The sequence below is a fragment of the Grus americana genome, chromosome 18 (genome assembly GCF_028858705.1).
Source record: "Grus americana isolate bGruAme1 chromosome 18, bGruAme1.mat, whole genome shotgun sequence".
NCBI classification, from domain to species: Eukaryota; Metazoa; Chordata; class Aves; order Gruiformes; family Gruidae; genus Grus; species Grus americana.
In genome coordinates this window covers 4,926,137-4,950,009 of record NC_072869.1, presented here as the reverse complement: position 1 = coordinate 4,950,009, position 23,873 = coordinate 4,926,137, and the positions used below count along the sequence as shown (strand labels likewise).

The following is a 23,873-nucleotide window of genomic DNA, read 5'->3' as shown; positions in this document are numbered from 1 at the left end:
TGACGGTGACTGAAGAAGACCCTGACTGAAGAGCTCTAACATCCATCCCAGACCACAGGGATGCTAAAAAGGCCTGAACCCAGGGGCTGGCTAAAGAGCCAGGGGTGGCTCTCAGCACACGTGGTGGCCGCATTGCCTGGCACTGCTCAGCTGGCACAAGTCCTGCCTCTGCATTTAATTCTGTGAAGGTGTAAGCTTCTGGCCCTTCCCCAGATGCCGAAAAGGCCAGTCTGTTGAAATTGGGGTGAGTGCGGTTCTGCTGCTCCTTGTATAAATCATGTGGGGACCTCTCTAATACCACCCTGCAGCATTTACATATTTAATCTCCTTTTGCTGGTTTTTTGAGATTTCTCACAAATTCTCCTGCTTCAGGAGATCCTGCCCAAATGTCGCTGCTGCAGCACAGCCTGACCTTTCCTGCAAGTGCTTGTGCTGCCATTCTCATGGCTCCCAGGTGTTCTATGCTCGCACTTCAGGGTGAGACGTGCTCACAGACTCCTGCAGTATGAAGGCAAACTGCTGAGACGAGTTGTTTATTTCAAATGACATTTTCTGGCTGTGACTTGGATCCTGATGTAAGATTTCAGTGGATGGCGCAGAACTCAATTACATCTAAACCTAACAAATTTTCATTGTGTTAACAAAATCTCTTCTGTGCTGGTCAGTTTTTGAAGAAAATTAAGTGAGGTCAGTAGAGATCTGAGTTTCTTCTTGCCTGGAAATGGAAGCAGGGTTCAGTTCCAGTCAGAAAATCTTTGCTGGAAAAAAATACCTAGCTGTTTTGGCAGCATCAGTATGAGAGCTGGCCAGGAGTCCTGAGAGGGTTCCTTGGCTGGGAGGTGCCCCTGTATTGAACTGGCAAGAAAAGATCAGTTTCAATAAATCTCTTCTGAGGTTTGTCAGTGACCTGTCCTCTTCTGTCCTCTTCTTCCACTCCTTCTGCTACAAAAATTAATTTTCTTCTCTTAACAGTCATTCATATGCCTGGTCACATACAGCGTGTGGTCATACTCCGAGGTACTGCAGTCCTGGGACAGCAGGCATGCTCAGTGATGCTGGGAAGGAAATTAGTTTGAGCAAAGGCTAACAAACATTCTCCTTGCCTCTAGTTAGAGCGGCTGCAGATTGCAGTGACGTCACTCCCCTGCACACTGTGGTATGTACCTGTGACTGGCTCCTTGCTCGGTTTTGAGCAGTGTCGAGTTAGTCACAGGTTCCTGTTTTGCATTCTTGGCAGGATGGCTGCAGAGGAGTGCTTTGATTTAGATGTGAATTTTGTCCCAGGCAGTATGGCTACAGAGGACTCTTTACAAGGCACTCTGGATTTCCTTTCTGCACTGAAGGCTGGGTCTGTCCCCATATCTGGTGCTCTTGTGTGGACGGAGGAGACAGGAGGGGATTTTTCACATCTTCACTAGAGCAGAGCTGGGAAATGGAACGTTCTCTTCGCAGTAAATTCAAAGCTGCCCCCAACATAGCTGGGGTGCCTCTAGCTAACAGCTAGAAACTTTGGGGTGAAGAAACTGAGGAAATGCACTTCTTAGTTGCCAAGATGGGTGACTTTGCCAAAACTTGAATCTTTTCCTCATACCCAAATGGCACCAAAATCAAAAGCTTGTAATATTTCAGCAAGCTCACTGCCTCTGCCTGCTTCACTCCTCTTGTAAGATTTAAACCAAAATGACTAGATGGAGTCATCCTTTCCTTATAATTTTTAGGACACTGAATTCAGTACAAACACCAGGTCTTCTGAAAACTTTAGGCTTCAGGGTTGTGTGGCAGGGCACCATCTGAAACCCCTGTTGAAGGAAATGAGCAAAGGACAGCACAGCTGACTGTATCTGTGGGCACAAAAATAGCCCAGTGCGTACTGGATTTAAAGCCCTTGCAGTTAAATTTTTGGGCAACCCCTGGGCTGACTGTGGGTTTCTGCCTTGGCTTCGCTGACACCAGGATTTCACTGCTGCTGTCCTCCTGTGTCTGGACTCAGCCATGTCATCGATTCTGACAGCCAGCAGATGGTTCTGCAGCAGCCAAGGTCTCTAAGTGTTAAGTCTTTTGACTCAGTTACTGCTCTCTCTTCTTTCCTGGGTAGGGTTTAGTATGGCAGGTTTCCTGCTGAGACTGTTTGCTGTGTTCAGTCTCTCTATAGAGCTTGGTTGTAAATCATTTACTCATAGCCTTATAGCTGAGAATCCAGCCCTTCCTGATTCCTGACCTAAGCCAGCCTGCTTGCCTACAGCGTGTGCCACAAAGCCTCAGCCGTTCAGAATTTATATTTCAAACCAGAGGCTCTCTGATGGAGGAATGTTCTGCCTCGCTTTGTTGTCCACTGCTTTGTACTGCTAATTCCTGCTTATTAATATGCATTTCTGCCTTGGTCAGTTTTGATTTCAAAATTGTTTCTTCACACTGAACCTTGTCCCTTTATTTTCATTGTAGACACTCTTTAAAGTGTTCCTAGCCTACTCTTATGTGTCAGAAAGCAGCAGGGGGGCAAACATCTCTGCAGTGCAGTCAGTATTGCTGGGAAACCCAACAGAAAGGAAGCAAATGCTTTGGCTGAAGTGACCTGTCATTACAATGGAGAAACATGTTTGCATTGAATGGATAATCACCCATTCATCCAAGCAAGTTAAACAATAGGGGCAGAGGGTTTGGTTTTCTCCAATTGTTTCCCAAAGCAAAAATGATTTATGTCTTCTCTCTGAGACTGTTGGATGTCTGCTGAAGGGTTCATTAGAGAGACCCTTGCAGCTGCCAAAAGAACTGGCTAGATTATTGAGCCTGCAGCTAATTTTTTCTGTTCTTGTCCTCTTCCTACAATGAAGAACTAGTTTGCAATCCAGACCTTGTTTGTGCTGTCCCAAATGGTGGAGGACTGCTCTGTGCAGCAATGCAGAGGAAATTGCCTGTCCCTGGCCCAAAACACTGTCTCCAGCTCATCATGATGGCTCTGGCACACATGGTATGTTCCCTATGCTGCCTGCAGGTATGACAACAACCGCATGGCCATTTCAGCACTGAATTTTGGCAGCAGTTGGTTTTGCAGTCCTGTGTCCCTTGCAGTGGGATCAGCAGAGGAGGCAGAGCCCAGCACTGCCTAGAGATGCAGCGGTCTCAGGAGTCTGACCGTGCCCAGGACTGGCACAGCCTGCGTATTCCACGTGTGCAAAACCAGGCTGCGTTGCCCATTCCGCTAATGGGGCTGAAAGGCTGCGGCTTCTTCCTCATTTGCTAGCAGACTGCCCTAGCTGTAAGCCCAGGGGGTTGCCGACTGCAAAAAAGGCTTCGATGTCCCGCAGCCTGGCAGTTAGGCTGACAAGCCTTTAATGTTTCCCAAGGCAATAAATAAGCGTTACAACTGATTAATTGCTGGGAGCCAACCCTTTCTGAGAAGGAGGAGGATAGGATGTTATTTCTCTACAAAGTGAAGCAGAAGGATGGTTGACTCAGTATAGACAGCAGAGAAGATTTAGGGGTAGCTGTGATGGCGTAGTTTATTTCGCCACAGCTTGAAATTGAGCTTAATTTTAAGTAATATCTTCAGTCTGGAATTAACTGGAAAGAGCTTCTTGACTTATCCCAGGAAGCTTCTGGTAAAAATGCATGATCAAGTGCATTACAGGGTTGAAACTCTGTGCAAATATGCAGGGATTTCTATACAATGCATGTGTGTATATTAATGCAAGTATGTATATTAATGCAAGTATCCACCTAAATGTAGTCCCAGTTGAGCAAAATCCTTGTAGCCCCTGACCTGTGCTGGGAGCTGTGTTGCTTAGCACGCTGAAGGTGTGAGCACTAGTGTCATAAATTCCATCAGACTGTTCTGTAAATTCTTCATCATATCCTGTACTGATGTCAGTTACTTGCATTATAAAATCTAATTGAAAACCTGAAAAATTATACTTAGAGGGAACTGGAGACTGAAGCACTTTGCTCAGGTGATAATTTCATTTACTGTAAAGACATTGCTTAGACCTAAATGTGAACGTATTCTCTCTTCCTCCATAATACCCACACACAGGCATATCACATCTTATTTAATTTGATTTAAAAAAGTAATTGTATATGGCTGAACCAGTGGTAGACTAAAGTCATTGGATCAACTTTGAGAAATAAACTTAATGTTCCAGATTCACTGGGAATAGCCGGTGACACTACTGTGTTATAGCACAATATGAAATAGTATAGAGGCTTCCCGGCTGGCTGCAGGAATCTGTGCATTAAAACCTAAACCACAATTTGTTGCCTCTTAGCAAGAGACCTACAGGAAATAGGATTCTCTAAAGCGACCCTGCAAGCGTCTGAAATAGTATTTACTTACATTACAATGATGGGAGCTTGCCATTTGTCAGAGTTACAGGCTGATCTTGTAACCTAGCATACTGCTGTCTGATTAGATTTTGTTGTGGTATCTATGAAGGGGACAGATGCTCAGCTAGTGGCCACACCAAGGTCTTCATCAAAGCCTCTGGAGCCAGGCAGAGTTACACCAGCTGATGCATCTGCCACATATTTAAGCTGCTACAGCTGTAAAATCCTGCTGCTCCCAGCCTCAATGGCCTGTTTGATTATGCTGTTTTGAATGCACCCAAAACAGTTTGAAGAAAGGAACTTCTGCCACTGCCTTATCTTTCTATAACATCTATGTTGTTTGTGAAGGTGAGCAGGGACAGCAGTGACCCAGCTTTCCCGTATCAAGTGTGTCTCTACTTAATTGGTTTCAGTAAGGATTTCCAGTTAGTCTTGTATGCGTTAAACGCACACTAACAGTTTCTGGTGAAGTGGCTATGTTTTGGAAACAGAAATGTGTCATCTGTTCCTATAAATTAGTGGGGCTACAGTAATCACTTGTGATACCAGATGTAGGAATTTGATCATGAGTTACGCGATAGCTGACAGCTGGGCTCTGCTGCCCGGCTGGCAGGACTTGAGTTGTTGATGCCTTCTGCAATAAGAAAGTTTTAAGATTTCTAACTTGTCACAGGCTCTGAACTCATCATACAGCTCCTTATTTGCTGCCTACTTGAGCTGATTTTTTGATTATTTTTTTTTTTTTTAAGAAAAGGAGAAGGGAAAGGATGCAATGTAAGGATCAAATTGTTCCTTTCTCATTCAACGTAGAATTTTGCACGAGTAAAAATTTTGTAATTTTCTCATCCAGATTTGCTTGTTCTAAATGAGGCCGTTGGGCTGATCATGGTATTTACTGGCACAGAGGGAATTTATAAGCACTGAGAGAATCTGAAGGAAGAAGTGTCATGCGCACACATTAGTGCCTTATCTGCAGGGCTTTAAGAAACTGCTAGGGTTTTGTTAGCATGTAAAAAAAAAAAAAATTGAGAAACTGGGTCATCTGGATTCATTTGCTGCATATCTTTCCAGCTGGGCTTTTGTTGCTGTTCAGACTGACATATCTGAGCTCATGTTGTAGTCACCAGGATTGTGCAGCATCCTACATGCCTGCTGTCCTTGCCTCCTACACTCATCTTGTTTATACTCCAGGGTGTCTGGAGGGCCCCGATCAAGGTCAGAGTTGTGCTGCAGCCGACTGTAAGCTTGCTTACGAGCAGCAAGAGGTTGCCTCTGCCTCAGTGAGGGTACCCGCTAGGTACAACAGGCAAAGGCACAGGGTCACGAGGGGATGTCATGCAGCATATTTATCACAGAGAGAACAGCCAGCTGGGGTATCCCAGCACTGTGCCCCCCTCCCTGGACTGTTCTGCCGCTCTCCTTATTCTTCTTCAGCTACTTGTTTCTCAATTCCTTTATTCTCAACAGCGCAACACACAACAGCCTGTCTTGTCTCGACTGCTTTTCTCCCTCTTTCCCAAAACCCTCCTGAACAATCTGCCAGACCTTCTTTGGGGCAAATGCCAATTTGGTGGCTGTCTGTAAATTCAGTGTAATCTCATTTTATGGTGAATAGTGATCAGAAGGGCTAAACTGTGAAGTTGAGATTATAAGCAATAAGTACATTGCTTGTTTGCATAGTGTACTGAACAGAACCATTCTCTGTCTTACCACATGAATCTTTTTGTGCTGTTAATATGTTTCTATTTTCCTATACAAAACTTGTATTCTCTGCTGTGGCAAGGAAGTTTTGTTTGATCCCAAGTGATCAATGAGTTTTCTCTCCTATAGTCTGGATTCTTCAGGGAATGAGGCTAATATGGGTTGTGCACATCTTTGTCCTTTCTCCTTCCCCAATAACTTTTGATAAGAGGGATGGAGATCACTAAGGTTTTAAGTTCCTATGAGCTGCATACATAGCAAGGGCTCCTAGGGAAGGAGATTCTGTTATCACCCTGCTCTAAGATGAGAGGCTAGGTCATAGGTTCACCCCTTATTAAGCTCTTGAGATCCACACAGGAGAGTATTAATGTGTCCCAGCTGCAGCCATTTTGGTCAGAGCACTTGCCTTAGTACCAGATAATCCAACTATAAGACATGAGTCCTTCTTGCAGAACAATTTGTTGGCTGATTCAAGTGAACATTACAGATATTCTTCCACTTGGGGTCTTTTGTAGGAGATATAGACCAACTAAGTTACAGATGATGCACCAAGCTCAACACATATTTTATGATCTTTTCTTTTAGGTGGAAAAACTGGCAAAGTATTTGGACCCAAATGATTTGGGAAGAATCAATTTTAAGAACTTCTGTCATGGAGTTTTTGCTATCAAAGGTATGTGCATATTTCTTAAAAATAATCCACTTCAGTTCCACTAATGTTTCTCTGGTTGCAGAAAATGTAATGATCAAAGACATCCTCTCTTTTGACTGTGGTTATTTGTAGTGACAGGAGGGCGACTGTGTGAACAGAGTCAGTATCTTGTTCCTTTTTGTGCATCTCGTGTATCAGTGGTGAGCAGTGCTAGAGTTCCTACATCCACAGATGCTTGTGTATTGGTTTACTGATAGTTTTTTAGAACAAATGTGATGCGGTTTAAAGACAAATGTAGCAGAAGAAAGAGTAGCTTTGTGGTTAGCAGGCAGTGCCAAAGTCTGATACTTCCAGGTTCTCATCTGCTTCTGCTGTGGGTTTACCTAAGGATGTTAGAGAGCCCTTGGGCTTTAATTTCTCTACTAGGAAATTTAAGACTATTGTACTCTTCTGGCGGTATCTGCAAGGTATCGTTAATTCATGTTTTCAAAGTACTTGAGGACATGTATTAGAATGAAAAGGGTTAATTACAGGTTGGCCATGCAAGCTGTGAAGATAGAGACCAGGCAGATCAAACCATCTCCTTTGCAAGGAAACACAGACCTTGGCTAAGCTATAAAGCATAATAACATCTACATCTTCTGTCAAAGGGCAACGAAGCAAACAGTGAAGAGAGACTTTAGCCATTTTGCTGCTGATTAGTTTTCTAGCTTTCCATAGCAAAATAATCCAGCCTGTCCTTTTCTGGACACATAGTATGTCCTTTGTAAAGTGCCAGAGTGCTGTCACAGCCAAGAGGCTTCACTTCAGGGACAGGGTGAATGTCACAGCGATCATAGTGTGACTCCAGGAGAAGCTACTGGAGAGTCTTCTGTGATGAGATTATTACAAAGTCATAATGATGCAAGAATGTAACACCAGAGCAATTTAATTAAAGTTTACGGCAGCTGAGGACAGTGTGTAATTGTGTAAAATTACAGTGAGAAGCTGCTCTCAGTCCATGTTCATGGAGACACCTTCCAAGGTGACACTGATGTGTTTGAAGAGAAGGCAATAGAAAGACCAGAAGGAAAGTTGATACATTAGTGTAGAGACACTATAGTAGAGGTTTTCCTTGTCCAGGAAATGCTGTAGCAAACTGGGTTCTGGGTTAAATAAGACACAAGCTCTGTAAATCATCTGGTAGTCCTCTGTAATTCACAGTATAAAGATGTGCACAAATGCACAAAATATGATCAGGAAGGAATAGATGTGACCCAGAAGACCATCTCTTCTGTAATAACTGTGCCCTTGTCTACAGTGGGCAGCACCATCGGTGAAGGAGTGGACAGTTACGTTTCCTTTACTGTGAGGGACAGTGTGTGCATGTTGACAGTTACTGGAGAGTGACGATGCCTTGGGAGTTTTCATTCTTGCTTGCCTTGCGGGGACTGATCCATGTATTCATATCCTAAGGTTTAGTCCTGCAAAGATGTGACTGAATCCAACTCTCTGGAATACCTTCTACTCCAAGTTTATGAATAGCTTAAAGCCCTTATGTGGAGCATATTATAAGTAGGATCCAAATCACATGCTTGGTGTATATTAGTACATGTATGTGAACAGATACAGAAAAATCATCCAATTCTGCAGCATCACCTAGAGCTTTCTTAGCACATCATTAGCATTGTCAACACTCACACAGTGTCAGTGCCAAGCGTGTATAATCGCAGGAGCAGTTATATCTATTTCTGATAAGACATTGTTATGCATGCTTTCACAGCATCTCTTTAGAAAGGCTGGTTGTATTGCTAATCTCACAGCACACAAGTTTTATTCGTCTTTAACTACCAGCCGTACTTTTCTTAAAAATGAAATTGGTCGTAGTATGTCTACCTTTCAAAATGGAAAGCCCCCACCATGTTGTTACCTCTCACTTTTCAGTGCAGCCACATCCCAGCGGTAGCAGCAGGCTTGTTATTGAACAAAAGCAATTTGTCTTGGCAGCAACAGATTATAAATATGATTCTTTGACATCTCAGCCTATCGCAATTGCTTGGGGCAATCAGACTAATAGAGCAAAATGAGATCCTACTATAAATCCAGTGGGTTTTTTTCAGTAATAGAGTATGAAGATGTGTTAAACTTAGCAATGGAAGCCAAATGTTTAAATTCAAGCTTTACTATCCTAATGCCTTGCTGTATTTCTTACTTAGAATACTTCAAACTAATTTGTCTCATAGATGCTTTCCTTTATAATATGCTGAAGAAATCATTTCCTTCACAGAGGTGATATAGTGGGTTTTTTGGTAGTTCAGTGCCTTGAATTTGTTTAAAGCATGACGTCTGAAGCATCTAGAACAACAGATTCAAATCTCAGTTGTAAAGAATTGACCTCTGATGACATCGATTTGAGCATTTCAGATCCAGGTATGGATCTTAGTGAAAAACTAAATGTTGGAACCTGAAAAAATCCCAAACATCAGAGCATTCAATGTCTGCTCTGTAGCTGGTTGGTAGCAGCTCTCCCTGCAAGGAGAACCCCCAAACCCTGGATCTAAAAATCTGCAGCTTGGCCTCTCTCCTCCATAAACCAGGGCATTGTTCACTCTTGCATGGTACAAATGAAAAGTGTGGCATTCCTTTACAAGTGGACATCAAGCCTTGCCTCCCTAGTGCTTCTGAGCTGGACAACCCTCATGACATGAGTCATGTACCTCCACAGCAGCTGTGGGAACTGTCAGGTGGAAAAGGCAATTAATCTTCAGCTGCTGAGAAGCAGGAACTGTGGGGAAGGATGTGCTGAGGAGTCTCACTAACAGCAGGGACCTTTGGAAGTGATGGAGAGGACTTTTTCCAAGTGGAGGTATCTATGCTAGAGGGGAGAAGTGTGTTGGAGGAACTTGTTCCCACTGTGTCTTTGGGGTGGAATACTGGTCAGGCAGAGTGCTTTCTATTTATGTAAAGCTTTGCTTCTTTTTGCTGGTCTTTTGTGGATTAAAGGACTTTGCCTCAGCATCTGTGCTGAGCCCCTGCTGTCTAGGCTGCTTTCCCTAAGCAATTAGGGACAGGCTTGCCATCAAATTTAAAGCTTTGCAGCAATTTCATTGGAATGCCAGTATATGAAGGTCTTACTCCTGCTGAAGCTGCCCTCTCTGCTCACCGCATGGCTTTATTTCTAATAACTGCAGCAGTCTGGAGAGCAATTGCCATGAAATAACACCTGTACCCTCTTACCTAGCAGCTGTGCCAAAGCCAGTGTAGCCCAAGAAATGGCACTGCTTAGAGGCTTTGAGAGCAGCCAGAACATCACTCAAAGGCTGGATTCCTATTGATGTCAGCAGGGTCAGTGTGGGATCCATTACTGTTTGCTCAGTGGAGTCAATGACTGTTTCTGCTATACTGAATTTATTGTACTGATCCAGTAAATATTTTCTGCCACTTGTAATATTAAAGGCTTGAGTGGAACTGTTATTTCTAATGTGCTGTGCAGGCTGGTAGGTTCCACAGTCCACAGTGTGTTTGCAGGACCAGGCTCTTGGTACGTTTAGCAGGCTCTATTTAAGTCTGACCTATTCCTTCTATTTTAAGATTTCTGTTGTCTTTCCAGTAGTCTCTCTGCTTTGATATTCCACGTAAAAAACTGCAAACCCTGACAAATAAAGGGTGAGCTCCCCCTACTGACCTTGGCATTGCAGCTCACAGAGATGAGCGAGAACAGCACGGGTACAAATTAATACAGAATTAAAAGATACAGGCAAATGTATTCTGGCTTTATAGCTTATTTTAACCATGAAAACAACACTGACCACGGTGCTAATTGGAGGGTAATGGCTTTCATAATGGGAAAGACTGAGCCATGTTAGCACAGAGCATTTCTGCAATAATGAATCTTTGTGCTATAGCAGAATCACTATTTTTTCAGACGAAATCGTACAGCCTGTTTTTTCTCCTGAAGCAAGAGAGTCCTTTCCTCATCTTGTGGAAGTTATAAGGACATTTAAGTTATGCTCTGTTATAATATTTGAAAATGGAGGATGTTGTAGGAGCTCCTTCATATTCATTAATGATGTGGCAGAAGCACAGTTGTGAATTTATATACTTCCCCACCTGCAGCAATAGCAAACTTTGAATCTTCAAAATAGTAACACAGACCATTATGTGCCTTCAAAAATCCATCTTTGTGCTTCCTTTAGGCATCTAATTACTGCAGTTGGCTGGAAAACTTCTAGAAGCAGTCTTTATGTGAGCAGAGAAAAGTTTAAAAGTAGATATGTTTCTCATTAAGTTCCTAGCAATTTTGATGAAAATTCCAAGAATACAGATTTGCCCAAAGCTTTAAAGAAATGTTCAAAAAGGGAAGTTGGCTGTTCTGGTAGCCCAGACTGTGACAGATCATCTGGACTGTGAAAGAATATGAAAATAATATAGTATGAAATTTGGTGTTTTGTTTTTTTCAAAACAGTTATCCAAAGCAGAATATTTCTGGCCTTCTGTTTCACTGGAGATTTTTAGATATTTTTTTAATTTGCTTTTATAGTGTCATTCAGATGCTCCAAACAAACATATTTCTCACAAAACCAGTGCCAAGTTGTGACCATCTCTTTTAACCAACTTTAATTTACAGTCCCATAGCGGAGAATAGTATTGTACTAGCTTTGCCCTGAAGGTACAGTATGGAATAAGAGGTGGGTATGTTGCAGTCATGTAAAAGGAGTTTATTTGCTGGATATCGGTATTTGTAATATATCCCAATTTCTGGGACCAAGACAGCCACGTTAGCACAGGAATTTCAGTAAAGCACTGTAGAAAACCTCAAAGTCTTTATGAACCCATTTAGGCTTGCACCTATAGATCTCAAGCTTCACAGTGTGCCATAACTGGAGATGATTTGATGAATCTATCCATTCTTTTAAGAATAACTTATTGACAGGAGCGGCACTTGGGATGGCTCCAACGAGACAACTGTCATGTAAATGTGAAGCTCTCCTGTTGTAAAATTACACTATAGCTGTTTAATGAGCTGAAGTTGGTTACTCTTAAAAGTACTTCAGACTTTTCTAAGACTCAACTAAATTTTACTAAATACAGCCTGAAACCATAAGTGAGTCTAATACACCATTAAAGATCCAAGGGTAGATAAAATAAAAAGCTATTGCTCTTAGGAAAAATGCCAGGAACCAACTACATTCAATTAGGTAACCAGATTTGATTTTCTATAGTATTAAAATTGCTTAATTGCCTGTGAAAATTGCCTGATGCAGTATGGGTTAAATCTCCTTCTTGGAGCATTTGCAGGAAATAGCTTTGCTCCAATTGTATTTGTTTGTGGCCAGAATGTCTGTTTGCAAATTGACTGTTTGTTAGGGTGTGAAAACCAATTTTAAAAAGAAACTGAAGATAAATTTGTAAATTATCTGGTAAGAGAAGTCATGTCTGGCATCCTGAGTGAACTGAAAAAGTTAAAAGTTCACGTCTTCCCCTTCAGTGACTTGTAAAACCCTTTCATCATCTTTGCTTAGGACTAAAGATGCTCCTGCCCTGCCTCTGGACAGCCAGCACTGTGTTTGGAGAGTTTATGAGTCTTTGCCAGGTATTTTCAAGAAAGCAAAAATCTTAGCTGGCTATTTTCACAAAAAGAAGGGATAAATGACCTAGTGGTTTTGGTGCTACTTAGAATTCTTGTTCTGCAGCAGACTTCTGACCAGGGATATATCACTTGCCATTTTACTTCACTTTGCCCTGCAAAGTGCAAATAATTCCAAGCTGATATGCTACTCCCTAACCCAGTTCTGGCCAAATGAGCTGTGTTTGCTTATGCATTTTTCATATTAGGATAAATAGTTTTTAACTCAGATAATTTTGATAGAGCAGACTTAGAGAGTGACTCAGTGCTTTGTTAAACAAGAACTGATACACGTGTGTCTGAGTGACACAGAGAAGCTGCCGCTGTGATGGCTCATGAGGTGTCTTTAGCCAGAGAAGAAAATTCAGGAGCTTCTGGCCATTCTCATTTTGTGATCTGACAGTTAAGTTCTTTCTCCAGCTACGAGCTTGTTCCTGATCTGTGTCACTCTGCACAGTGATTTATATAATGTACAGCCCTTTAGCAGTGTGTTCCTCTGTAGAGAGCATCCTTTTGTGGAGCTGCAGCAGTAAATACACAAGGACACGAAACTATTCCTGGGTTAGCTCTTTGCCTCTATCCACTGCCTCACTATGGTTGCAGTGCAGCTAAGCGTCCTTGCCTGTGCTGCCCAAAAATGTAGATGAGGAAATCTTCCCAACCGTAGCAAGGGAGAGAGAACATCGAGCACATTAATATCTTTTGATACAAGTCGGCATCCAAATGAAATATCTCTAATCAGCCATGTAAGTGGCTTTCAGTTTTACCATTTTCTGGAAAATGGAGTTATAGCAATAATGAGACATCTTAGTGCAGGAGGTCCTTAAAGTAGCCAGGAAGCATTCCTTCGCTTGTTTGCAATGGGTTATTTATGGACAGATTCTAGCCTTAGGTGCATACTGCTGCACAGCTTGAAATACCCATCATGGCAGTTTTGCAAGCCTAGGCAAGCATGTTTCTTCTCAAGAGTGGTATTGGTAGCAGAAAGTACCGTGTGTGCCAAACTAGACTGCTCCCTGTAGAAATTGTTGTCCAGTGCCTTAATATTTCCATATTGAGATTTGTCAGAGTAAACCTTGATTTTTTTGTTGTTTTCTGTCTGGACTGTGACACACTAATTTAGCTCACTGGCATTTCCCAGGCTGCAAGCCAAAATATATTCTGGTGATAAGAAGACATATGCACAGTATTTGAGACATTCCAGTGTCCCCTCTTTATATCATGCCACTCATGTGAACCTCTTGGAGTACCTGGAAAATTCAAATTATCATTTAGATAAGGAAAGCAAGAGGTGAGATATATTAGCACTGTTGCAGAAAAACACCGAGCGAGAAAGTTGATGCATTTCCTGACAGTATGCCAAAACCCACCTTCCTGGTGATATGGGGTGGCCCAAAGAAAAGACCAGCACCACAGTCCTCCAGAGTGAAGAGATTTTGATTTGTGTCTTGACAGGTGAAAAGAGCAATAGAGAATTTATTCTTTAAATGCATTTCTTAGCAAGAATAAAACCAGTGGCATGATCCTAAGATTCTTGAAGTCAGTGGACATCTTTCCATTGATTTGATCGATGTCGGAACAGGTTTGAGTATCTGCAAGGTAGCAATGATGTGTTTTAGTAATCTCAGAGAAAAATGGCCTCTCAGCATTTCCTTCTTTTCTTCCCCTTTTTTTATGGAGTATACTAACATGCAAATCTTCCCAGCAGGATGAAGAGATCCAAGCTGTCATGCCAGCTTGCATGCTAAGCAAACGTTTCCGCCAGGGAACGCTGATTGCCACACTCTCAAACATCTTCTCACCAAAAAGTCTCACCTTTGCAGAAGGAGATATTCTCAGATGAACCTACATCCTGAGTCTCAGTGCCAATGGAAACATGGCCTATGACTTCATTAAAAGCAAGATTTGGCTTTGTTTGCCATTTTAAGCCATGCAGCTAGGTAAACAAATTGGATTAAATGCCTGGTGATGTTTTGGAAATGGGTCAAATGCTTGATCAGTTTCTGTGGTTCTGGATCAGGACATAAAAACCTATGCCAGGTGGCTCTCATGAAGAAGCGGTAAGGACTGCCCCGAGTAGGTTAGGTACAAAGGAGGCAATGCTTTTCTCCCCATTGTTTTTACTGAATAAATTCAAGCCTATGAATTTAAATGGCCAAGGGCTATCATGAAGGGATCTGTCTTAATAGACAAGGAATATGAAAGAATGTGATCAGGAATAATCTTAGGCAAGAACTGAACAGCAAAGAGGGGACATGGAAGACCCTGCATCTAAACTCTAGATTTGAGACCCTGGAGATCTGGGAGCTATTCGTGACTCTAGCTCTAACAGACCAGTCTGGCTGGCATTTTGAACGGAGGCAAGGCAGAAAGTTTTCTGACTCCCCTTGTTTTGGGCAGTTAAATACTTTTATGAAAACCCACAGTCTTTGTGACTTTTCCTCACCAAAAAAAAAAGTTGGGGGAAGTAATAACTTCTCACCTAACAGGGTTAAATGAGGATTGACTGCTTAGAGGTCTCTAGCTAGAAGCACTGTTGTTGGTACAAGTGAATTAGAAAAATAAGGCTTGAAATTATGGCTGAAGATGTTATTGTTGGGAATTTTTAGAACTGCGCAAACGCATCTCCTTCATTACACTAATCTACATCCATTACTGTGTACCACTTGGCATTTATTTTCCTTTTTGCTGGAGATAACTCACTTTAATGAGTAGGTGCTCCATATCATGCAGAGACCTTTTAGCAAAGTAAGGGGTTCATATGTGTAGAGACTCTCACACTGGGTGCTGGCATAAGGCAGACTGAGTAATAAGCTTTGGTTATTAATGTCAAAAGGTACAAACAGTAAATTAAATTCACCTCTGTAAGAGGACTAGAGAATAACCTCAGTCAAGCACAGGCTGACACACTTAATGATAAAACCAAGAGAAAGAAAAGGATCATGGCTGCATGGGAAATCTGAGAGTCAGAGGCAGGGCATGTTACGTAGAAAGATACCCTCTCTAGGCAAACAAGTTTAACATCTTGCCTCTATCAGCCAGTAAATTATTTTTTTGGATTGTTATTCCCAGGTGAGCTCCTCTTTAAGAAGTGACCCTAACACATCATTCTTGCCTGCTAACTTCTCCAGCAAAGTGAAAAATGCACAAAAGTGTATGATTAATAGCTTAATTTGTTCTCCATTCTGTGCCACTTGAGAATCTCACTTTGCTGCAGAAGCTGGAAGAGGGAAAAAAGTCCTGCAGCCTGTTGTCCATGTGACATTCCTGAGATCTTCATGGTCGCTTCATCCACTGTGTGCTGCCTCTGACATAGGCCTGTGTGGGAAGGACAGGGACAACATACTGATCTCCCATATTAGGCTTCCTCCATCTGGTCACCTCTTCTGCTAAGTACTCATTTCCTTTGTAAGGGACTCCCCTCCATAACCACAAGGTATCTTCACCCCTACAGATGTTATTCCTTTATTTTAAAAACAAGAGAGATCAACTAACAGTATAAACCCATGTTCCGAGTGGTAAGCAATTGTGCTGTGCATTACTTGTTTTGTATATTCTATTATCACTATTATTATTGTCTTCCTTTTCTGTCCTATTAAACTGTCTTTATCTCAGCCCATGAGTTTTACCTTTTTTCTTTTCAATTCTCTCCAGCATCCCACTGGGGAAGAGGAGTGAGCAAACTACTGTGTGGTTGTTTTAGCTGCCTGCCAGGTTAAACCACAACAGATAGCGTACAACACATGCTGAGAAGATTTCACACAGTTTAGGCCCAAGGCTGTAAGCTGGTTATTCTAAAATAACCTGGCCTGATATTACTGCCTTCTGCAGCTCAACATGCCAAGTGTGGTCATTGGTAATTAATGGGGAACGAGGCATTTGGTGATTTCAGTGTTTCTATATTTGTCTTAGGTTTTCAGATGAGAGAAGGACTGATGGAAACCCAGACATTGATTTTTCCAGCTGTTAATGTGATTGTTAACAAAAGCAAACACAGAAGCTGAAAATCTCCAGTTGCAGTGCCTAGATGCATGCTTGCTTGCCAAGCACTGTACGCTGTGACCGAGCTCTGTTTGGAGGGGAATTTGTGACATGTAGGTATTGCCCCTTTGTCACTTAGACCAGAGAAAATCAGAAGCAGCTCCACTGACACTAATGTGCCACAGCCAGAGGCTCATGCCAAGCCTGAAAATCCAGTGTTTGACTTCAGAGTTTTGGGTGGGTCAGCAGTGGGGTTCCATCCCATAGGATAGTTTACCAATGTTCGCCTTTCAGTTTCATTGCAGTGTAGTGTATCCATGCTGAGAGTCAGCATTAGTGTAATTGCACTTATTTAAGTGCCACATGCTGAATAAGGCAGAGCTTTGTTACAGCTATTTAAACATATTCCAAAGCTAGCTTTCAAAGGTATGCGCATACAGATTAGCTACAAACCTGTGTTTCTTCCTCCATTGTCCATGCAGTCTCTGGGAAGGTAAACTCTCAGCCTGACCATTTGCTCTCGTTTCTGTTTGCCAGGCTGTGAAGAGTTACTAAAAGATGTCCTGTCTCCTGAAAACTCTGAGCCTCGACACTATGAGCCACAGTATGTTGATTACTATTACCAGGTAAGAGAAGCACGAATTCTGTCTTATGTTAGTGGGCTGAGGAAGCCTCTGGAGTGATGCGTAGTTGGATCATTGTAAATGCTGTTGTCTTGGCCTGTTGACTCTTCTTTCCTAGATTCATGACTGTTACCAAGTCTTCCACACTGGTTTAAGCTGCATTTAACACAGGGTAGCTGTCAGCTGGTGTGAGAGCTTTTAGGATTTGGATAGCGTTGCTCTTACAAGCCTCAGTATTCACTTGGCTGTGAAGGGAGATACCGTATACAAGCTTGCTGGCACCACACAAGTAGAAAACACTGATTTGTATCTAATTAAATCAGTCAAACTTTGTAGGTGAACAAGTCCTCAGAGACCTTCTGCAGATAATAAACAGGGACTCAACAGCTGTTGGGAAGCAGAAACAATACACCTTTGGTAACCTTGGTAGTATTTTGGCTGGTGGGTATAGAGTATTTTCAAACCATTAAAGGTCTGCATCTGTATCCTTAATTTGACAGTGTCTGCGCAGTGTAAAAAGCAGGGCAATGTTAAGTTTCCTTTAAGCATCTATTTGTCTCTCCTTCATTTTACTTTGGTTTCAATCATCACCCATGTAAATTCTTAAGATTAAAGGTACAGTTAGCCTTGTACATTCAGATAAGGACTGCACGTCAATGGTGTTATGAGACTACAAGTGATCCTGAAATCATTAGGGAAAGCATTTTACCTTCCCAGGTGATGAAGTGTGAGAGCAATACTCCTGTATTGAGGAAAGACATGTGATAAGCATGCTGGTGTTACAGCGCTTCATGGTGTTAGACAAAATGGTTTCCATTGTTCATACAGAGTATAGAGACATTTCCTTCCACTTGGTGCAGATGTCTGTCACAAGATGGAAGGAGCCCTCCACAGCTGCAAACAGGAGGGCAGAATTTGGTCATAAGGAAGAGTGGTCTGGGCTTATTGACTCTTTTTGCTTGATGAAAATGACAGGCTGACACCACCATCACTCTGCTTGTTTCTAAAACCCTATTTTTTTCTAACTGATGACATAGATACTCACCATGCTGTTGCTTGGTTACCTTAAGAGATATCATAAACCAAGCTCCCAGTTTTGCAATAGATGATAGAGGCTATAAAATGGAAAGCAGGCTCTCTGCAAACACTAGATGTTCACCCATTGCTATGCAGACATTGCAAGCTGATTCCGACACGCTGTGCAGGCAGACGGCATGGTCACTGGGTCTTTATTCCTCAGGGATTTCACATCTGCTGTCACCCAAAGATGTGCTGTGGAGTATGCTTGAAGACAAACTGTGAGATGGCTACAAACTACACCACTCCTGCCACCTGTCACCAGGACAGCTTTAGAGTGGGAGTTGCAGTTTCTAATCCTGTTAGTAGCTGACGAGTTCTAGATTTATGTCTCTGGGAGAGGAACGGGGCAAAAGGTGACCTTCCTATTCAGAAGGAGTTGATCTGGCCGTGCTATGGTGGAAGCCTTGCTGATCAGTCCTGGGTAGGACTTCTGAGGTACACCAGCCACCCTGTATGGTCCCTGCAGTGGGCGGCACTGTTGCAGTAGAGTCCAGCAGCCCACTTTAATTGGGCTGATGCAGTACTTGTGCAGCCTCTGAGCAGAACCAGGTTCTTCCCCACCTGCCCAAAGGGCAGATGAGCTATCGTGGTAAGGAGAGGACAGGAAACAGTGCACCTTGTTGTACACCGTACGCTTATCCCACACCACCTCTGCACAGCTGCCCTCTGGAGGGGATCGTTTCATCTACACTGTCTGGGTCTTTCAGGTGCAGTTTAGAAACTGTTCGCTAGATGTCAGTTAAAGACTGGGAAAAGGCTGTGAACAGGTTCTGGCACTTGCTTTAAGGATCCTCTGCCGTAACAGAAAGTTGGAGTTTTAAATCTGATGCAACAGAGGAGAACTGAGGCCTAGGTGGATTTGAGGTTATCAGCATTGATGAGATTTGTTCCCTGTTCCCAAAGAAGCGTGTACCAAAAACATTCAAGCTCTCCTTGCATCTCCCAGACCTTCTTGAGTGCAAATTCCTGGTGATGTAGTCAAGTTTATGGGCAGCTCCCAATGGCGCAAATGGTAGTTGCCTGTCTAATCTGATTTTCATCCCAGTATACCTTTTGCATGTCTAATTCTCAAGTGTAGTCAAATTCTCCGGCAGCAGAAGGATACATCTGCTGTGACGGCACAAATAGATATTTTAAAAGGGAATGCATCTCTTTTTTTATTCCACCCAAGGGGTTGTACTTACACAAAGGCAGGTACTGAGCTGGTTCGTTGTTATGCTGTCTCTGTATTCACAATGAGATTTGAGAGGAAGAGGAGATTTATCCTTGTCACATGTTATTTTCCCTGTCCCCTACTTTTGCTTCCCCTCCCAAGTGCCCGCTCCCTGTATTGTAGCTTTCCAAAGCCCAAAGGAGAAATCTGAAGAGGTGAAGGTAATGCCAAGAAGTGGGATGAAGTGGCAGGAGCCACAGTATGGTGCTGAACTGATCCTGCTGTTTATGTATATAGAGTCAAATGGAGAAGAAGAAACTGCCAAGCCTCCAGCCTTTAATTGCAACCAACTGGATGCAATTAATTTAAATTGATACATAAAATCCCCTGATACCATGAGCTTGGGGTACTTCATTTGACATTTTGTAAATGTTCTGCTTTTACTTTTTCTTTTCCTTCATTGTAAACAAGAACGAAAGCTGACAAGCTTTTAGTGTCTAAAAACTTTGTCCAGAAAGGAGAAAAAAATCCTATTGAAATTTAAAATGCAAAGACCATTCCATGGAGGGTTTCTAATGGTGTATAATGAGAGGCTGTGTCGGTGATATTTCAGGTGGATAGAGAGCTCTTCCTTTGAGCTCAAGTCTATTAAGGTGTGATATGCAGAAAGCAAATAGCAGGACTTGGTTACTCCAGGACTCTCGGATCAGTGGGAAATCTCCCACTAACTTCCATCAGCATTGAATCAGGCTGCAAAGAGTATGTTAGCACATACAGAGAAAGCTGGTCCAAAGAAACTTAGGAGGATGGGATTGAAGGTAGGAGTTAGCAGTTGTAAAGCCTCTCAGCTCCAGGACCTGCAAATGAACCTGCCCCCTCTGTGTATGAATTCAGAGGCTGTTGATTTGGTTAAGGTCTGTTCGTGCTCCATTTCAGGCACTGCTTCAGTCAAGTGCTGTTTATTAGTATAATTTCTGTCTCTTACAGCCTTTAGAGAGATAATAAAAATGCTCTGAATTTGCCAGAAGCCAATTTATCGATCCTGAATTCCTTTCACGGTGTCTGCTGCTATGGCCTCAGCTGTTGTTTTGGCTCCAGTTTGAAGGGAGACAAGAGTCTCCCTAGTCCAGTGTGCAGGATTTGCTTTGTGGCGAGCATCTGGTAGCACTTCAGAGCCCTTGGATAGCCTTTTGGAGATGGTAACCAACAGAAAGTCCACAGCTGAAGTATGTATGTGAAAACCCAGACCCAGATTCAGCCAGCTCAAACAAAGCAAAGTGCCTGTGTCTAGTATTTCCGAATGGCTGGCTCGGGGCCTTCCCGGGCACCTAGCCAGCTGGGAGCACTAGCCACGGGACTTGGAGGGAATTAGGCTGGCTGCGTCTGCAGCTCCCTGGCCAAGGTTTGCATTGCAGGCTCTGAGAATCAGTGACCCGGGTCTAGGTGCTCTTCTGTCTGAGCACCTACATTTGGGGAAAAGGGAATCAGCAACAGGAGCTGGATTTTTCAGTTCTTCAGCTGGCGTTATTTTGGCCGTTCGGATTTGAAGGGAGCCTGTCACCCACATAGATGACAGAAAGGACATTGAATGACAGATCTTAGAGCCTCTCACCACCAGGTAGCAGGGTGCCTATTTGAGTAGCTGCTTATGAAGGGACAGACTATGTATTTTCACATGTGAGAAATTGCCTTTTCATCTGAAATCGAGTCCCAAATGCTGTACATGCAAACCCAGTGGAAGAGCATGCTGTAAGATACAATGATAACAGGGTCCTTGTTTTAAACAAGGCTGTTTGTTTCTTATTAATTGTTACTGTATTGAGTTGCTACTTTCTATTTTTTTGCTGCTCTCACCTGTAAATAAGGCAGTGATTCTGCCTCTTAACGAGGTACAGGATGATTGCTGCATGTCAAAGAATGAGCTGCCTTTTCAGTCCTGTGTGTGTTTGCCTGCCTGCCAAGTGATTAATTACACTGTATGAACAGCAGAAAAATTGTTGAAACATGACAAATAAATTGTGTTTGCCTCTGGGATGGAGCTGGGACTACTAGCTGATCTGCTGCTTTGAAAATATTTTCAGTAGCAATTAGGAGTCCCCCACTGGCTTTTGAAAAAAAAATGTTCCCCACTAGCTGCTTGAGGATCTCTGCTAACACCTGTGTCAGAACAGAGGGGCCTTTTGGCACTGGAAAAAGCCTGTGATGCAAACGGGGTTTTCATTAGGCTGTGGAAGAACGTAGCAGTCTGAGACACAGCTGGACTGAGCAAAGGTGAAGGGCCATTTGCATAGGTCTCCTTTGTCAGCCTGGAATTGCAGTTACTACCTCCGATTGTGCTGGCTCTTGCTATTTATTGAAAAGCAAAGCCCAGGAAAGTATTGAATAGTTTATTGACTCAAACTTGCAGTTCTCTTCTTCTTGTTGCTCCCATCTTAAATAAAGCTCTTGCTTCTGGAAGCTGAAGCAAAGTTTGAATGAAGGATGTCAGATCTACTGGGGAAACTTTGGAGAGTCTGTAACTAGAATTTTTTCTATTTTTCATCTCATGTATGCTGTATTTTGAAGCATTTGACCATCGGGTTGCCAGTGTTCTTGGGCAAAATCATTGACCTCATTTGTCAGGAGGGTTTTCTTGATACTGTTTTTCCTAACATTAAACCCAGGTGTTGCCAAACTGTTAATGCAAAAATACATCTTTCCTCCTGCCTTCTGTGGTAGCATTGGCAGAGACACTCCTATTTTAGCAGAGGCAAAGCAGCTAAGATGTTATTAAGTTGGAAATACCTTTCCAATCGATAGCAAAAATAAAAAACAAGCCTGTGCGGTGAGGAGAAGCAATATTAAACACAGCAAATTGAAGCTTTTTTTTCTTCTGTTTGTTATCAGTCTCCAGTTTTTTCTACCACCCACACTCTCATTCTTGGCTCTCATTGTGTTTTCAACCCCACAGATGCTCGGTGTCTGCCTCACGTGTGAAGGCTTCCCTCCCTGTGCTTGAGACTCTTGGGGTGTTTATGCTACACAGCGATCAGCACAGTGCATGTTTGCAAACTGCTTCCCTTACCAAGCTGGTGGTGGGCTCTTCTGTCCTGCTGTCACAGTGGGACCTGTGTTGTGATTATGAGTAGCTCATCCTAATGTCTTTCCTCAAGAAGCTGGGAGAGAGGCTATGCAGCCTCTTCATTCCTGCAGTAGTCAAAACCTGGAACGTGCATGTCTCCCAGTACTTCAACTGGGGAATGTTCTGGATCACGCCTCTCTCTTGGCTATGCCAAAGGAAGCAGAAGGTTCCCTGGTTTCCCTGGTCTAATCTAGAAGTCTGTTTCGTATTTGGTCCTCCTAAATCTGCCAGATTCTACTTCCACTCAGCTTCTGCTGCATCCCCTGGGAAATGAGTATGTTCAACATCTCCAGGGATGGCCTTTTGGGAGGCCCAGCCTAGGGACTGATCCCAGCCCCTGCTGAAATCAGGAGAAAGACTTCTCAGACCCTGGCAGGAGTTCGGTCAACACCTTGGGTTGTTCCTGAGGTGCTCACTGCCTGAATCCCTTGCTGGAGGGCAGGGGAGGAAAAGCTTGATAAAGCACAGCCATGCGGTTACAGAGAGAAAAAGGTCTGTGTTCCTACATAGGGCTAGGCAGGATTACACATAGGCAACACACTGTCTGCACTGATGAGTCTATTTTAACCTCTAAGGGCAACATTCTCAGCAATTAATTTTTTCCTATTTTTTCCAAGCAATAGAAAGCAACTTTAACTACAACTGCCGAGAAGCCCCCGGTGAACAATTACCAAGAGCAATGAAGAGCACAGTGTGCCCCCATTTGGGACTAATTTACATGGAAATTGCCTGCTTTCACCTGGCAATATTCTGAATTATATTTTTTATGTTTGTTGCATACATGCAAAAATAAGTGTCCTTGGTACAAAACGCCTGCATAAAAATAATGTACCTCTCTGGCTGCTCAAACTGATTATGAAATGCTGCCCTGAAGAACTGCTGTACAGAGAAAGAACAGTTTTGCACTTGGGGCAAGGTAGGCATCTTCCAACAAAATAAATGCTGACTCCTCCAAAAACAGCCATAAAAGAGATTAAGCAGTATTTTCTTTTTAAAAACCAGTTTGAATTTTTGATTTCGTGGAGCATCACAAGCTGACATTTTAAAAGGGGAAATGACTTTTTCCCCTGACTTATTTTTGCTTGAATGTTGTGTAAAATTCACATAAAATAATACAAAAGAAGTGAAACACTCTGGCCCAGTCAAAAAGTGTTTCTTCCCTTTCTCAAAATGTGTTTTGGATTTTCTTTTGAGAAAAATCCAAGGTTTTGACCTTCTCATCCTGAGCTGGACCAAGAAAGTATTTTGAGATCTAAGAGCTCCCAGGCTGGCAGAAATGTTTTCCCACCCGGTTCTTGCCACAACACCCCAGTAGATGGGCTTTGCTCCCTCCAAATGCAATCCCGCTATCTGAGGCCAGTAGGAGACTGCCCAGGGCTGGGGGGAGACCTGGTAGAGATGTTGCTTGAGTTTCCATAGCCCCTAGAATAGAGTATTTCAGTGTTTATTCAGATAGCACCCTCTTTTTGGGGTTGGGAACCTGGGCTGAATATGTGTATGTCAGTGGTTTTGCACAAATTCTGCCAGTTAGCCAGTTTAAATGTTAAGCACCTGCTCTTGCTTGCAAACTACTGGCTTAGAAGCTTAAATCAACGAGGGAACCAAACATGATTCACTTCCCACAGGGACTTGTCTGA

The 23,873-nt window shown here is 42.8% G+C and overlaps 1 protein-coding gene across 2 annotated transcripts in view; it reads left to right on the top strand.

Annotated features, from left to right (window-relative positions):
• The window catches only part of RAB11FIP4 (RAB11 family interacting protein 4), a 129,380-nt gene that overhangs the window by 36,760 nt on the left and 68,747 nt on the right, over positions 1 to 23,873 (top strand). For both annotated transcript variants that reach the window (XM_054846711.1, XM_054846712.1), the window contains exons 2-3: positions 6,607 to 6,694; positions 16,797 to 16,885. In XM_054846711.1, the coding sequence (XP_054702686.1) occupies positions 6,607 to 6,694; positions 16,797 to 16,885 (177 nt within the window). The remainder of the gene's footprint in view (positions 1 to 6,606; positions 6,695 to 16,796; positions 16,886 to 23,873) is intronic.